The 13,558-nt window shown below is 52.7% G+C and overlaps 1 protein-coding gene across 2 annotated transcripts in view; it reads right to left on the bottom strand.

The window, feature by feature from the left end:
• The window catches only part of MROH2A (maestro heat like repeat family member 2A), a 42,903-nt gene that overhangs the window by 17,690 nt on the left and 11,655 nt on the right, over window positions 1–13,558 (bottom strand). The window contains exons 12-23 of one of the 2 annotated variants that reach the window (XM_027590118.2): window positions 13,392–13,468; window positions 12,298–12,417; window positions 11,889–11,999; window positions 10,918–11,104; window positions 10,093–10,133; window positions 9,294–9,435; window positions 8,984–9,036; window positions 8,425–8,532; window positions 3,753–3,872; window positions 3,371–3,493; window positions 2,030–2,182; window positions 766–888 (exon numbers count right to left, since the gene is read on the bottom strand). In XM_027590118.2, coding sequence (XP_027445919.2) covers window positions 766–888; window positions 2,030–2,182; window positions 3,371–3,493; window positions 3,753–3,872; window positions 8,425–8,532; window positions 8,984–9,036; window positions 9,294–9,435; window positions 10,093–10,133; window positions 10,918–11,104; window positions 11,889–11,999; window positions 12,298–12,417; window positions 13,392–13,468 — 1,358 coding nt within the window. The remainder of the gene's footprint in view (window positions 1–765; window positions 889–2,029; window positions 2,183–3,370; window positions 3,494–3,752; window positions 3,873–8,424; window positions 8,533–8,983; window positions 9,037–9,293; window positions 9,436–10,092; window positions 10,134–10,917; window positions 11,105–11,888; window positions 12,000–12,297; window positions 12,418–13,391; window positions 13,469–13,558) is intronic. The other variant, XM_027590119.2, reaches the window with a different exon arrangement.

Below are 13,558 nucleotides of genomic sequence, written 5' to 3'. Positions count from 1 at the left end.
GGGCTCCAGAGAGCCCGGGGGCTTCTCGTCCAGGCCTGCTGCCTCCTTGCTGTGTGTCCTTGGGCAAACGCTTCCCCTGCCCGATCCATCACATGCAAAACAAGGCCTGTTTCTCGGGGCTGTGGCCAGCTAGCACGAGATGGCACACGGACAGCTTCTGGCCCAGAGCGGGAGCAGGAGTGTTCTCTCCCTTCTCGGGGCCTCCTGTTCATCCACCCCTCACTTCTCTTGGGGTGGGCTTCCGACGCAGGGGCAGCATTTCCAGGGACCACGGCATTGGAGGGGGGTGGGGAGGGTCTGGGGCTGAAGGGCAGTGGCTGCCCACACCTCCATCCGCCTCTGCCAAGGCTTCTTGCCCTTAGTCAGTCGACGTTTTCTAGAACTTACTGAAGCTCTGTACAAAAAGAGCTTTCAGACTTGCCTGCCGCCGAACCTGCCCCCTAGATCGTCCCTATGGAGAAACACGGGGGCTACGGAGGGGCAGACCCAGTGGACCTCCATCCCCCAGCCCTGAACCAGCCACCTCCAGGCACCACCGGATTCCTGGCCATCACACCCTTTGTCAGATAGACAAATCTCGTACTCAGAACTCCTATAGTGGGATGGAAGCAGAATCAAGACGGGGAGGGGTTTCAGGTACTCCTACAGCCCCCTTGTCCCTCAGACGCCCTGAGGGACCTCTAAAAGCCTCTGACCAAGGAGAAGTCATCCAGCAGTTAGACCCCAAAACCGCCCAAGACCAAGGAAGCCCCCCACCCAGCTTACCATTATAATGCCAGTAAGCGTCATCTTTTGGGCAAATTGAAAGTCCTCCAGGTCCTTGATGTTTTTGATGGCATTGGTGACTTGCACCACACTCTTCATGAAGGCCATTTTGAGGCAGATGTCCTGTGCCCAGACCAAGAAGAGGAAAGGGAAGGAGCATGCTGTGAGTGAGCCCGAAGACCCCAAGCCACAGTCCTCATAAGGACCCTCCGTCCGCGCCGAAGAAGAGGCAGGGTCAGGGGCACTCTGAGAGATGGCAGGCCTCATTCTGTCCTTCAGCCACCTTGACCAAGCATCTGCCACATGGCCAGGATGCCAGCCAGGAGCCGGACAAGGCATGGATCTCTGCGCCCCGCTGAAAACACCATCTCTGTCCGGCCCCCCCAACCTGTGCCCGAGGACAGCCATGCCCGCCAGGGGGAGCCTTCACTGGCCACGGACACCAAGCCCTGTGGGTCACCACAGAGACAGAAGAAGTTGAGATAAAATCGTTTTTGCTTTTACAACATGGATGAGCCTTGAGGATGTTGTGCTAAACGAAACAAGCCAGTCACAAAAAGGCAAACACCGTGTGACTCCAGTTCCTTGAGATTCCTGTAGTCAAATTCATAGAGACAGAGAGTAGAATGGGGGTTGCCAGGGGCCGGGGAGAGGGGGCATGAGCACATGGTCAGTGGGTGTGGGGTTTCAGTTCCAGAAGATGAAGAGTTCTGCAGACAGCCGGTGGGGACGGTCGTGGGGGACAGCAACGTGAGGGTACTTAGTGCCATTGAACCACGTGTTTAAAAATGATTACGACGGCAGATTTTATGGTATGTGTATCTTACCACAATTTTACAAACAATAATGAAATAACTTTTGCTTTATTCTGTGTTTCTGCCTCCTTGCCATTCCAAGAAAGCAGCAGGTCCCTCGGCCTCCCTGAGGACAGCCCCACTTCTTGTCCCTTGTTAAAGGGCTTGGGTCAGGTGTCAGGAGGGAGGAAGGCAGAGGGAGCGAGCGAGGCTGGGAAGAGGGGGTGCTCATCCTGTGACTTCTGGGACACACACTCACCTGCCCAGCAATGCGGGGAAAGGCAGTTCCCCATTCCCCCCCCCTCCACAGCAGAGAACACCACAGTTTGAGGCAATGGGCTTCCCAAAAGCTGGGTGTTGGATCGGGCTCCTGACTGTCTGCTGCGTGGGGATGGGGTGTGCAGATGAGGCAGGTGACTCTCTGCCACCCTGGCTCTGGATGTGGGGGGGGGGGTGGCATCCGGGGTTACCTGGCAGCTGCTGGAGTAGTGATGAATGATCTTCGCAGTGATGGGGTTGTCCACGTGGGTGAGGAGCATCTGGGGGTGGCAGTACAAGGCCACACAGCTATACATCACCATGAGGGCGCTCTTCACTGTCTCCCGCCTCCAGGGCTGGTCCTTCTGCGAGCCCAACAAGAAGAGGAAGGACCACTGGAGGTGCGTGTGGGAAGGGAGATCTGTTCAACTTGCCCCTCCGAGGGTGAGCAGGGCCGCCCCAGCTGCACATGGACAGTCTCTGGTCATGTGGCCAAAGGAGCCGTAGAGTCAGCCGAAAGTGCGTCAGCTGATAGTTTTCTGGGTGCCTGAAATGCTCATTCATTTACTCATTCATTCAACATAGCTTTATTGAGCACCTACAGTTTGCTGGGCACTGGGTACACAGTACCCCCACGGAGGCTTCAGTCCAGCCAGATGCCAGGAGCACCCATTAGCTGGGAGCAGGTGGTTTGTGTGGACACCACTAAACAGAAGCCGCCTGGGCACTCCTCCACGCCTTCACCTGCCAGGCACCTGCTCTGGGCCAGGGGCTCTCTTGATACTGGGAATCCAGTGGGAACAAGCCTGGGATGAGGAGTTGCAGGCCACCAAACCCACCATGGAAGGTGGGCAGGGGTGCCCATGCCCTGCCAGGCCTCGAATAGAAATCCACATCTCAGGGAGAAGCTGGGCCAAAAGCCTGAGACACTCTTAGTTCTCTCCATCCAAACTACCGGACCCCCAGGGCAAGGGTCCTAGGTCAAGGCCAAAGCCTGAGGCATCGATGACTCTGGATGGTTGCCCACCGGGGCGTCAGCCAGCCTGTGGCTCTGTGGCCCGTGGCGGAGAGGGGCAGCCTCCAGAGGCCGGCCCATGGCTTCACCACTGGCCAGCTACATGCCTTTGGACAAGCTTCAGCGTTCTCTTAAATTGGAGAGTGGGCATGAAAACCCCTCCCCCCGAGGGCCATTGATTCACTGAGGCAGAGCTCCCAACACGTGCAAAGTACCCACTGAGCACTACCTGAGCAGCTTCTTCAGATCCACTGGGTCTGCGTGAGGCCTGGGACCCTGCATCCGCTCCAGCACCCAGGGGTGCCCCTGTTGCTGCTCTGAGGAGCCCACGGTGAGCACTCCTTTGTAATAGCTAGGTCCTGAAAAAGCCCACCCTGTGCTCTTGCGATTACCCAACAGCAACAGCTTTGCTGGAGGAGGCCTCCAGGTGATCCTGAGGGGAGTTGGCTCGTAAGATCGAACAAAAACTGGGCAGAGTGCAGAAGACACCAGTCTACGAGGCCCCTGGAGACTGGACTGTGGAGCGAGGGTGACTTACCTGCCAAGCACCTATCTGCCAGGACTGCTCCGACTCCTGGATCCTCTCCTCGAAGTCATGGAGCACATTCAGCACTGTCTTCACCTGGCCTCGGGCACACAGGCCAAAGCACAGAATCACGCCCTGCAGGGAGACCCAGCCAGCTGGGGTGAGGGCGGCGGGCGGCGGGCAGGGGCCAGAGGAGGAGCCCCCCCCCCCATGTACCTATACACACAGGCACACACATGAACACATGTGCGCACACGCGCACACACACACACACACACACACCAGTATACACACATGCACGCATACACTCATGCACACCCAAGCATGCATGTGCCCATAACCCCTAGCGTCAGAGGGGTCTGGTGGATAGAAGGGGGCTGCAGGGCACCCTCACCTCCCGGTCAAAGTCATTGCCATAGTCTGTCTTGTACAACAGCTCCAGAAGCAGCCCCTCCACCTTATCGGCCTCCAGGCCTGTGGCCAGAGTGAAGCCCAGGGCCCGGTACAGAAAGCCCTGGAGAGGCAGAGGGACAAAAGGAGCTTCTGGCCTCTCTGCTCTGCGCTCCAGGGGTTGCCGCCGTGGGGAGTCCCCCACCTGACACTCTAGATCGTTTGTTTTAAGGCGCCAATATCCGCGCATTTCGTAGAGTCTCTAAAATAAACATTTAGGTTATTCTGGAGGGTTGGACTGCTTGCAGGCCAGCGTGTTATAAGTAGGGGAGGCCAGATTTCCTTCCCATAGCGGTTGAACCCATTTTCCCTCACACTAACAAGTCTAGGAGCACCTGCTGATGAGCCACGCTGATGACCTTTGCGCATTCTCACCGTCCAGTCTCTGAATCCTTGCTGTATTCTTGGCCCGTGCCTGTTGGCTTATTCTCCCTGCCTTTTCTTCTACTTGTAAGAGCTTCATGTGTATATTTGGAAAAACAAGAACAAACATATCTTATTTCATTTAACCCACGCAGCAAGTCCAGACTGTAGATGCGGTTGCTGTTTTGGGAGATGGAAAAGCAAGCAGGAGGTGGCAGAACCAGGACTTTTTATTTTATTTTATTTTATTTTATTTTATTTTATTTTATTATGTTATGTTAGTCACCACACGATACATCATTAGTTTTTGATGTAGTGATCCACGCTTCATTGTTTGCGTATAACACCCAGTGCTCCACGCAGAACGTGCCCTCTTTAATACCCATCACCGGGCTAACCCATCCGCCCTCCCCCTCCCCTCCAGAACCCTCGGTTTGTTTCTCAGAGTCCATCGTCTCTCATGTAGAACCAGGATTTTAAATCAAACATTGTCTGGGGCACCTGGGTGGCTCAGTGGGTTGAGCATCTGACTCTTGGTTTCAGCTCAGGTCATGGTCTCAGGGTCATGAGATGGAGCCCGGCATTGGGCTCTGCGCTCAGCACGGGGTCTGCTTAAGGATTCTCCCTCTCCCTCTGCCCTCCCCCACTCACTCTAAATCAATAACAAATAAAATCTTAAAAAAAAAAATCAAGCCTGGTCTGAGGCTCCTTTCTTAAGGATCGCGTACCAGAGGTCTCAACCCCAGATCACTCTACTGCTGTATTTCCCCCCAGAGTCTCCGTTCCTTTTTGATTTTATGTATTGTGACTTTGTTTTGTCACACAGAAAACGTTCATTTTCACAGAGGAAAGTGTCTTTCTTCCCCTTTGTCTTTCTTGGTTTCCTTTCATGCATATGAAGGCCTACCCCATGTCAAGATTAAAAAAAAGCTATTCATTGGTGTATGCTCCTAGTCGTTCCATGGTTTTCTTTCATTTCGTACACTTCAATCTTTGATCTGTTCCCAGAGAGTAAATCCTTCCTTCTCGAGCTTTACTGTCAATACATTCTTAACAATTCAGGTGAACTTTGGAAATAATCTAGTCAAATTCCATAAAAGTGCTCAGTGTCCACAAAAACTCCTTTTGGGAATTTGATGGGGAGTACAATGTACGGCACATTAATTTGAGCAACGTGGACACCTCTCCAACATTGAGACTTCCCATCCAAGAACAAAAGATTGTGTCAATGTCATCCAGTTTCTTTCCGTGTCCCTGCACCTCCTTGTCATTTTGTGCTCCTCACATACGTCACGTAGTCAATAATTTATTCGATTACATATTTACGTTGTGTTGCTACTTGTAATGGGATCTTTCTTCATCAAATCATATTTTTGTTTTATTTGTATGTGGGAGAGAATGATTTCTGCATATCAATTTTGGGAGAAGACTGGCTCTGACCACTGGGGCTGCAGGTCTGGAGGCTACTGGTGATCACCTTGCCCTGTCGTAGAGGTGCCAGTTGAGCGGCGAAGAGACAGGTGGGTTCTGGTGAAGTTCCTTAAGCCACTGTATCCAACTGCGCCTTCCTAAGTTTTCTAATCCTACTTGCTGATTTACTTTCCCTAAGCTAGGTGATCTGTTGAAATATGATTGAATTCTATGCATTTGCTTATCAAATACTATATACAACTTTCTTTTTTAAGAAAGGCAGATTACCACGTGCAGCGCCTCATTTGGATGTGTCTGGGGTCTTGGAAGCCTGACTATACTATGTTCTCTTATAAATGGACCTTGAGAGCTTGTTGGGAGGGTCTAGCCAGGGAGAGAAGCTACTTCTATACCCTTGACCAAGAAACGGTCCTCCTCTGCGGAGGAAGGTCATCTTCTTTTACCAGGCATTCTGCTTCAGGAGAGACACACATGGAGCAGCGAGGGAGGACGGGATACCCAGCTAGCCAGCCAGATAACCCGAATCAACCCAGCAATCAGTGGGGTAACAAATGTCGCAGCCAGATTGCCCTCACATCCTATATACAACTTTCTTCCAAATGGACATCTGTCCTTAAATTGATATTGGATAAAATCTTAAACCTACAAATTTATGTTTAGCTATAGAAGATTGTCTGTAAGATATCCTTGCTTTTTGTTATTTTACATGCTCACCTATAAAGACTATCTATTTGAACAAACACAGTTTTGGGTTGAGACCTGTAAATACCTTTTCTTAGACATCTCATTGAGATATAATTCACATACCATAAAATTAACCCATTTAAGGTTAACAGATTCAATGGTCTATTCACAGAGTTGTGCAACCATCAGCACAATCTAAACTTAGAACATTTTTATCACACCAGCCCCCACCGAGACTCCTGTTGGCAGTCACTGCACATTTCCTGCAGCCTCTGGCAACCACTAATCTACTTTCTGTCTCTAAAAAGATGTCTATTCTGGACATTTCAAGTAAACAGAACCATATAATATGTGGTGGTTTGCATTCCTTTGTGTCTGGCTTCTGTCACTTAGCATAGTGTCTTCAAGGGTCATCCTTTCTGTACCATTAATCAGTACTTTGTTCCTTTTAATGAATAATATGCCATTGTACGGATAGACCATGTTTTGTTTATCTTTTCATCCATTGGTGGGCATTTGGGTTGCTTCTGTTTTTTGACTTTATGAATAACACTACTGTGAATATTTATGTATACACTTTTGTATGGATGTATGTTTCCATTTCCCCTGGGCATATACAACTCCGAGCAGAATTCCTGGGTCATATGGTAACTCTGTATCTAATACTTCAAGGAACTGGTTTTCCATTCACACCAGCAGTATATGAGTGTTCGAATTTCTCCACATTCTTACCAACACCTGTTATTATGTCTTCTTTATTACAGCCATCCTAGTGGGTGTGAGGTGGTATGTCCTTGTGGCTCTGATTTGTGTTTTCCCTAATGGTGATAATTTTGAACACTTTTTTTTCATGTGCTTATTCACCATGTACGTACCTTCTTTGAAGAAATGTCTATTCATATAGTTTGCCCGTTTATTAACTGGGCTTATCTTTTTGTTATTGAGTGAGGAGAGCTCTTTATATATTCTAGATACAAGTCCCTTACCAAGGACTTAATTTGTAAATATTTTCTCTCATTCTGGGGGTTGTCTTTTCACTTTCTTGATGGTTTGATTTTCAACATAAGAGTTTTTAGTGTGATGATGTCCGAGTTATCTATTTTTTTCTTTCCTCACTAGAGCTTTTGGTGTCATATCCAAGAAGATTTTGCCCAAAATTAGCTGACAGCAAGTGTGAGGTTTATTTCTGCATTCTTGATTTTCTGTTACATCAACCTGTCTGCCCATCCTTATGCCACTACTACACTGTCTTGTTTACTGTAGTAAAAAGTCTTGAAATTGCAAAGTTTGAGTCCTCCAACTCTGGCCTTTCTCTTAATCATAATTACGTTGTCTCTTCTGGGCCCCTTGTATTCCCACATGAACTTAGGATCAGCTTGTCAGTCTCTAAAAAAACAAAACAAAACAAAACAAAAAAGAAATGCCAGCTAGGGTTTATGACAGGGGTCACAATGAATCTGTAGAGAGATTTGGGGAGTGTGCCATCCTGACCATATCATCTTCCAACCTGTGAACATGGGATCCCTTCCGTTAATTGAGACCTTCCCTGATTTCAACAACGTTCGTAGTTTTATGAAGACCTTTTTACAACGAAATACACACACGTGATCATGAGCCAGTAGCTGGATGGGTCAGGTGTACACAACGACACCCAGCAATCTGCCAGTGAGGTGGGGACAGTTGAAAGTCATGCTCCAAACCTCAGCCTGCCTACTCTTTCTTTGCCCCTCCCAGCCTCATCAACTTCACTGCCGAGCTAGAACTCAGCAACCGCTTTAGGCTTCTGTGGTTCAGTGTCATCCTCATCATTTTCACTGCCAAAACCTGTTCAGACATCTTGATCCTTGCCTGTTGGACTCTGCCAGGAGACCACTTCAGGTGGAGAGTGAAGTGAGAAGATCAGGAAGACTGGAGAAGACACCCTCCGCCCCCCGCCAGCTTCCACAAAGCAGGTTCTTAGAGGAAAAACAAAACAGAACAAGACACGGAAACCCACCGGCCGGAACCCCCCACCTCTCCTACCAGGACCCTGTAGACAGCCACAGGTACAGCTGGTCTCACACACAACGTGAGCCTCCACTCCACCAGCCCTGAAGTCCCCTCCCCATCTGAACTGCCCTGACGCTGTGAGCACAAACCTTCTCCAGGGAGGGGCTGTCGAAGCTTTCGATCTGGTTGTTCAGCTCTTTGCTCAGACGCAAGCTCCAGTTGGAACCTCGGGTCTTCTTAAGGGAGTTTCTCAGAAACTGAGGAGACAGAAGACGTCGGTGGGCGGTGCCAGAGGCCCCCAGTCCTGTTCTCTCCCAGGCTCCAGGAGTGCTGTGTGACACTGAGCAGTGACTCACCCTCTCCAACCCCCTTCCCCAATCTCTAGATTGCTCGACCTGTCGAACCCCAACCCACTGCTAACAGTCTGTGGGCCTGGCGAACAGCTGTGGTTTGGGGGCTGGAGGGAGAAGGGTCACCCCTGTGCTGCTTTCTTGAACACTTGGTCCCCCAGGATAGAAGGCTCTCTGTTCTCTCCTGCTGATGGATACAGCTGTGGACATGCTTGGTACTCCCTAAGTCTTCTGTGACGGAAGAGGTGTCCTTTAGGGACTCCTAAGCTCTCCACGTGCCAACGCCACCAAGGCTCTTCCCATGCACCCCTCCCCTTTCTCCCAACCCAACCTCAGCAAAGCTGGATCACGTCTTTACCTGAATCAGCTTGTCCTCCCAGGCCTTCTGATTCCAAGTAAACTCAGTATGCTCTGCAGAAAGAAGGTGCACACATGCTGCTTTCTTCTGCTGCTCCCCTCTGGATCAACCTCCTCAGTCAGGCATGCGAAGCCCTCCGTGCATGGGCTCAGCACATGCTGCATTTCCCTCCCCACTTCCCCAAGGACCTAAGTAGGCCATACTGGTCCACCCTGAGCTTTGGTTCCTATTATTCAAGCCGTGTGATTCGTACTCCAGCATGCGCACTGAGAGGGGAGCTGACTTGGGGTTGGTGCCCCGGATGCCTCACCTTCCAGGTACTTGACCAGCAGTGGGATCTCCAGCTCCCACATGTCAGCCATGGAGGGTGCAATGCTCTGGCTCAGGGTCCTCAGGAGGTTGAGCATGGCTATCCCACGGCCCTCCCCCTTGTAGGGGGATGACATCAGCACCTGGGGAACACCAAGACTCCAGTGGGGCCCTGCCCCAGGCTGGGCAGTGCCAGGCATTTTGTTCCCAGAAAGAAGAAGAGGGGTAAGATAGTAGGCTTTCTCCCCACCCAGGCTTCCATGGAGTGTGGATTCACGCCCCCAGTCAACATAAGGAGGAGAACCGGGGCGCCTGGGTGGTTCAGTCGGTTAAGCATCTGACTGTTAATTTTGGCAGGTCATGATCTCAGGGTCATGAGATCGAGCCCCATGTCGAGCTCTGTGCTGGGCATGGAGCCTGCTTGGGATTTTCTCTCTCCTTCTTCCTTTGCCCCTCTCCCCTCCCCTCTCTCTCTCTCTCTCTCTAAAAAAAAAAAAGGAGGAGAAGGCGTAGGTACAGGACTCCCGGGGGGCAGGCAGGCCATTGACGGTGTCCTGGGGATGCTTCGGGCCTGCTCGAAGGCTGAGCAGAGGAATCCGGGAGCATGTCCTCACCAGGTCCCTGGGCATCCGAGCACACTGCCCCTGCCACGTCTACCCAAGAGGAATGAGAGGGACCCAGAAAGACCTGTCCTACCAAGTGTCTAGCTCCCTCCTCCCTCTGGAGGCTTTGGGAATTAGGAACTAAAGGGAGAGGGGCCACAGGCCATGGTCTCAGTCAGGCCTGGGTGAGTCACTCACCAGGAGACGGGCCAACAGTTTCTGGGGCGCAGGCAGGTCCACTAAGGAAGAAGGAGATGCGAACCTGCTCCAGTCGCCAGGTTCATACCAGGACATGCCCCCGTGCCCCCATGCCCCTGAGCCCAAGAATGGTGCTGCCCTGGAAGGTACTTCCCCAACATCATCCCATTGCCCCCAGAACAAGAATGGATTGGCACAGGAGGGACCAGTGATCTGTCCATAAGGAACAACATTTTAATTGGTTTATCCTTGGAAGAGGGGAGAATAATGTTTTGGGTTAGGGCTTAGAAGATGTCAAGGGGGTGGCCGAGCCCAGAGTCCAGGTGAGGTCATGAAGAAGACCCCCCCGCACCACTTGCCATCCCTGGGTCCTACAGGGCTCCCAAAATCACACCCACCACCGGCGACACCCATCCAGCCAAGCTCCAGGCCCATGAGAACAGCCGCCTTGGAAGAGCAGTGTCACCCCACCGTTAAGTGGTGACAGTCACTTTTTTGAACGTCTGCTGTTGACAGCACTGAATCGGGGGCCAGGGGGAGGGGGAGCACAGTATGATAGTTTGCAGAGGACTCGGATGGGACCCGCTGGCTCACAGAGACCCAGACAAGCCACACACGGAGAAAGGCTGCACCTCCACAGGGAGGGGTCCTGGGACAGGGTGCGGGAGGAAGGGACATGGGGAACGAACTGCCAAAGGAAGTTTGCCCAATTTTAACACCTCCTCAGACACGGTAAGGGTGAGCCTTTGGCCTGGCTGGCTGGGACTCCCGGCCGCTTCCTGAAAAATGCAGAAGGGAAGCTTCCCAGGACACAGAGCGGCCCACCTGCCCAGTCCCACCGGCTAGTGCCAGGATGCTGCCCACCGTGCCTGCTTTTGTGGGCCATGCCGGCCTCCACGTCCTCGGCGTGGACCTGGCGTTCCGCCAGGTTTGTGAGGCTGATGCAGATGGGGGTCAAGGCCTCTGTGTAATCCGTCTCCATGATGTAGCACAGGAGCCTCACCCAAAACTCCTGGGTCGGGGGGAGAGGGCAGCATTACCTGGGGCATCTACGGCCGTGTAGGAGATCCGTCAGGCTCGCCGCACAGCCCACCTGCTCTAAGCAGCTGCTGGACGACTGGCGGCTCCCATGATTCTTCTCAGTACCTCTGGTAATAAGGTAAACTGCCCCCCGGACAGGGAGCATCCAGCCCAAGGCCTCACTTAATGGACAATGATCCCTTCGTTGTGCTATCACGGTAAATTTTTTCTACTTTTCTTCGCTATGTCACACTGTATTGCAATGAAAAGTTGGCACATCTGTTTCCCCTTCCGCCTGTGACCTCCTTAGGGTTATACTGAGCACTTCTAGCATATGCCTTCATGTCTTCACATGGTAGGAACTCACTGGATGCTTGTGGAATTAATCCGTTAAAATCATCTCTACACACACACATACACGCACGCACGCACGCACGCACGCACCTGGACTGAAGGGGCTTTAAGGTAATCGACACATTACTGGTTATAAGTCAGTGGATACATATTGAGGCCCCGCTGTGTGCCAGGCACCGCCTCAGCCTCTGGGGGACTAAGTTCCCATCAAGGACCCAGCTCTGGAACCAGATCTTCAAGAACAATGGCTCAGGCAGTGGGAAGATCGGGGCCCCTCCAGGCATCTCCGACAGTGGGAATGGGAGAAGCAACAGCGTGGAATTCTGGGCATGCACCGTTCCCTTCTGAGCCCGGGGAAGGGCGCACACAAGTCAAGCCGTCAGCTGCAGGGGCCCGGCCCAGGGGGCGGGGGGCACACTCACGTTGGTCATCCCACTGACGGAAGAGGTTATGATCTTCACGGTGTCCATGGTGACTTTGTGGACCATCTTCTCCTCCAGGTCCCTCTGATAAAAGCTCTCTCGGTGATTTGTCTGAAAGCCAGAATCGAGGGGGTCCCGGCTCGTGTGCCGGCCGGGGCTTGCTGCAGTCTTGGGTGTGGTCTCCTCACCCCCGTGAGGCTCCATGCCCGGATACTGGGTCTCCAGAGTTTTCTGGACGGACTGCACACACCCCTACCTACAGCTGCCGTGTGCCCGGGTGCTGGTGTCATGAAGGCAGATTCGTGCGGGATCTATAGCACAGGTGCCGCAGGCAGACTCCTTCCTCAACGCTCTGGAAACCACTTGCACAGACCAGCCGCACCCTGGGCTGCCCATCAGGGCCACTCACCAGTTTGTAGGTGGATAGAGTCAGCTGCACCGACACGTACTTCAGGCCCCAGCCTTTGATTCTGTCCTGGTAACCGGACAGAGCCAACTGGCCGATGACGCGGAGAGTAGCCACCCTCACCTGAGGGGACAGGGCGGCGGACAAGCGGGAATTGGGGTGGGCTCCAGGGTGGGGGGCTTGGCACCTAACACCCAATCCTGTCCCATAGACCCTAGACAGCTAGGAATTGGGGGTGCTCCGGGTGGGAAGGGGCCTTGGGGGCTACTGCCCACTCCGTCCACCACCCCCTGCCCCACCCAGGGACTCCCCGTGTGCAGCATGGCCACCCAGGAGCCTTGTCCGAGCCTAGAGCACACTGCCTTCTCGACAGGCTGCTCCATCCTCAGGCAGAGGGACAGGCTGACTCTCATCCTGGGCTCAGGCTTGCTACGTGGGGGGGGGGGGGTGTCTTCCCTTGACAGCCTCCACATTTTGAGAAGAGCTCTGCGTTAAATCTCCAGCCCAAATCCCTCCCCCGCCCCACCTCATGCCCTCTCCCATTTGTGCAGACCCTCACCCTCCCGGACCTCCCTTCCCCAGAGGCCGTGCCGCGGCCTCCAGGGCCTGCGGCCAGACCTGAAGCTACATTCCAAGGTGGTCGTGGCTCCAGTGGAGCCTGGACGGTGGGGTTTTTTGTTTTTTGTTTGTTTTTTTTAGCTTTTATTTGAAGGGTACAGGGTGTATTCCTCCGTTGCTTTTTTCAAACATAGGAAAGGTTTTATATAAAACCCTGAGGCAGCCACGTGGCTCTGGATGAAGCTGGATTCACTCAGCCTCTCCTCTGTCCAGGACAGTGTCCGAGACCCTTCATTGGGAAACTCCAGGTCCTTGACGAGAGCAGATGTCTCAGGAGCAGGACCACAACTCCAGGGAGCCTCTCCCCTCCAGCCCTACTCAGTGCTGGCCAGGAAGCTAGGTTTTCCAGCAAAGAGCCTTCGGCAGGGAGCCCCCACCCACAGAGCAGGAGAAGAATGAGGGCCACCTGCAGGACTTCCCTCTGCTCCCCCCGCAGAGTGCCCTGAACACCAACCCCTTCCAGGTCTCTGCCCTGTTACCTTGAAGCGGGTGTCACAGAGGGTGTTCTTGACCACCCGGATGGCCAGGCAGATGGTCCTGATATTCATTCTGGGCTCTAAAAGAGGAAAACCGGCCTCTGTAAGAGGGCTTACATTAAAATCTTCTCCAAATTGAATGTATTTTGATGTAAGCAGTAAGAAAACAC

Source organism: Zalophus californianus, chromosome 3, assembly GCF_009762305.2.
Source record: "Zalophus californianus isolate mZalCal1 chromosome 3, mZalCal1.pri.v2, whole genome shotgun sequence".
Taxonomy (NCBI): Eukaryota; Metazoa; Chordata; class Mammalia; order Carnivora; family Otariidae; genus Zalophus; species Zalophus californianus.
The sequence above is the reverse complement of the archived record's forward strand: the minus strand, read 5'-3'. Positions and strand labels throughout refer to the sequence as shown.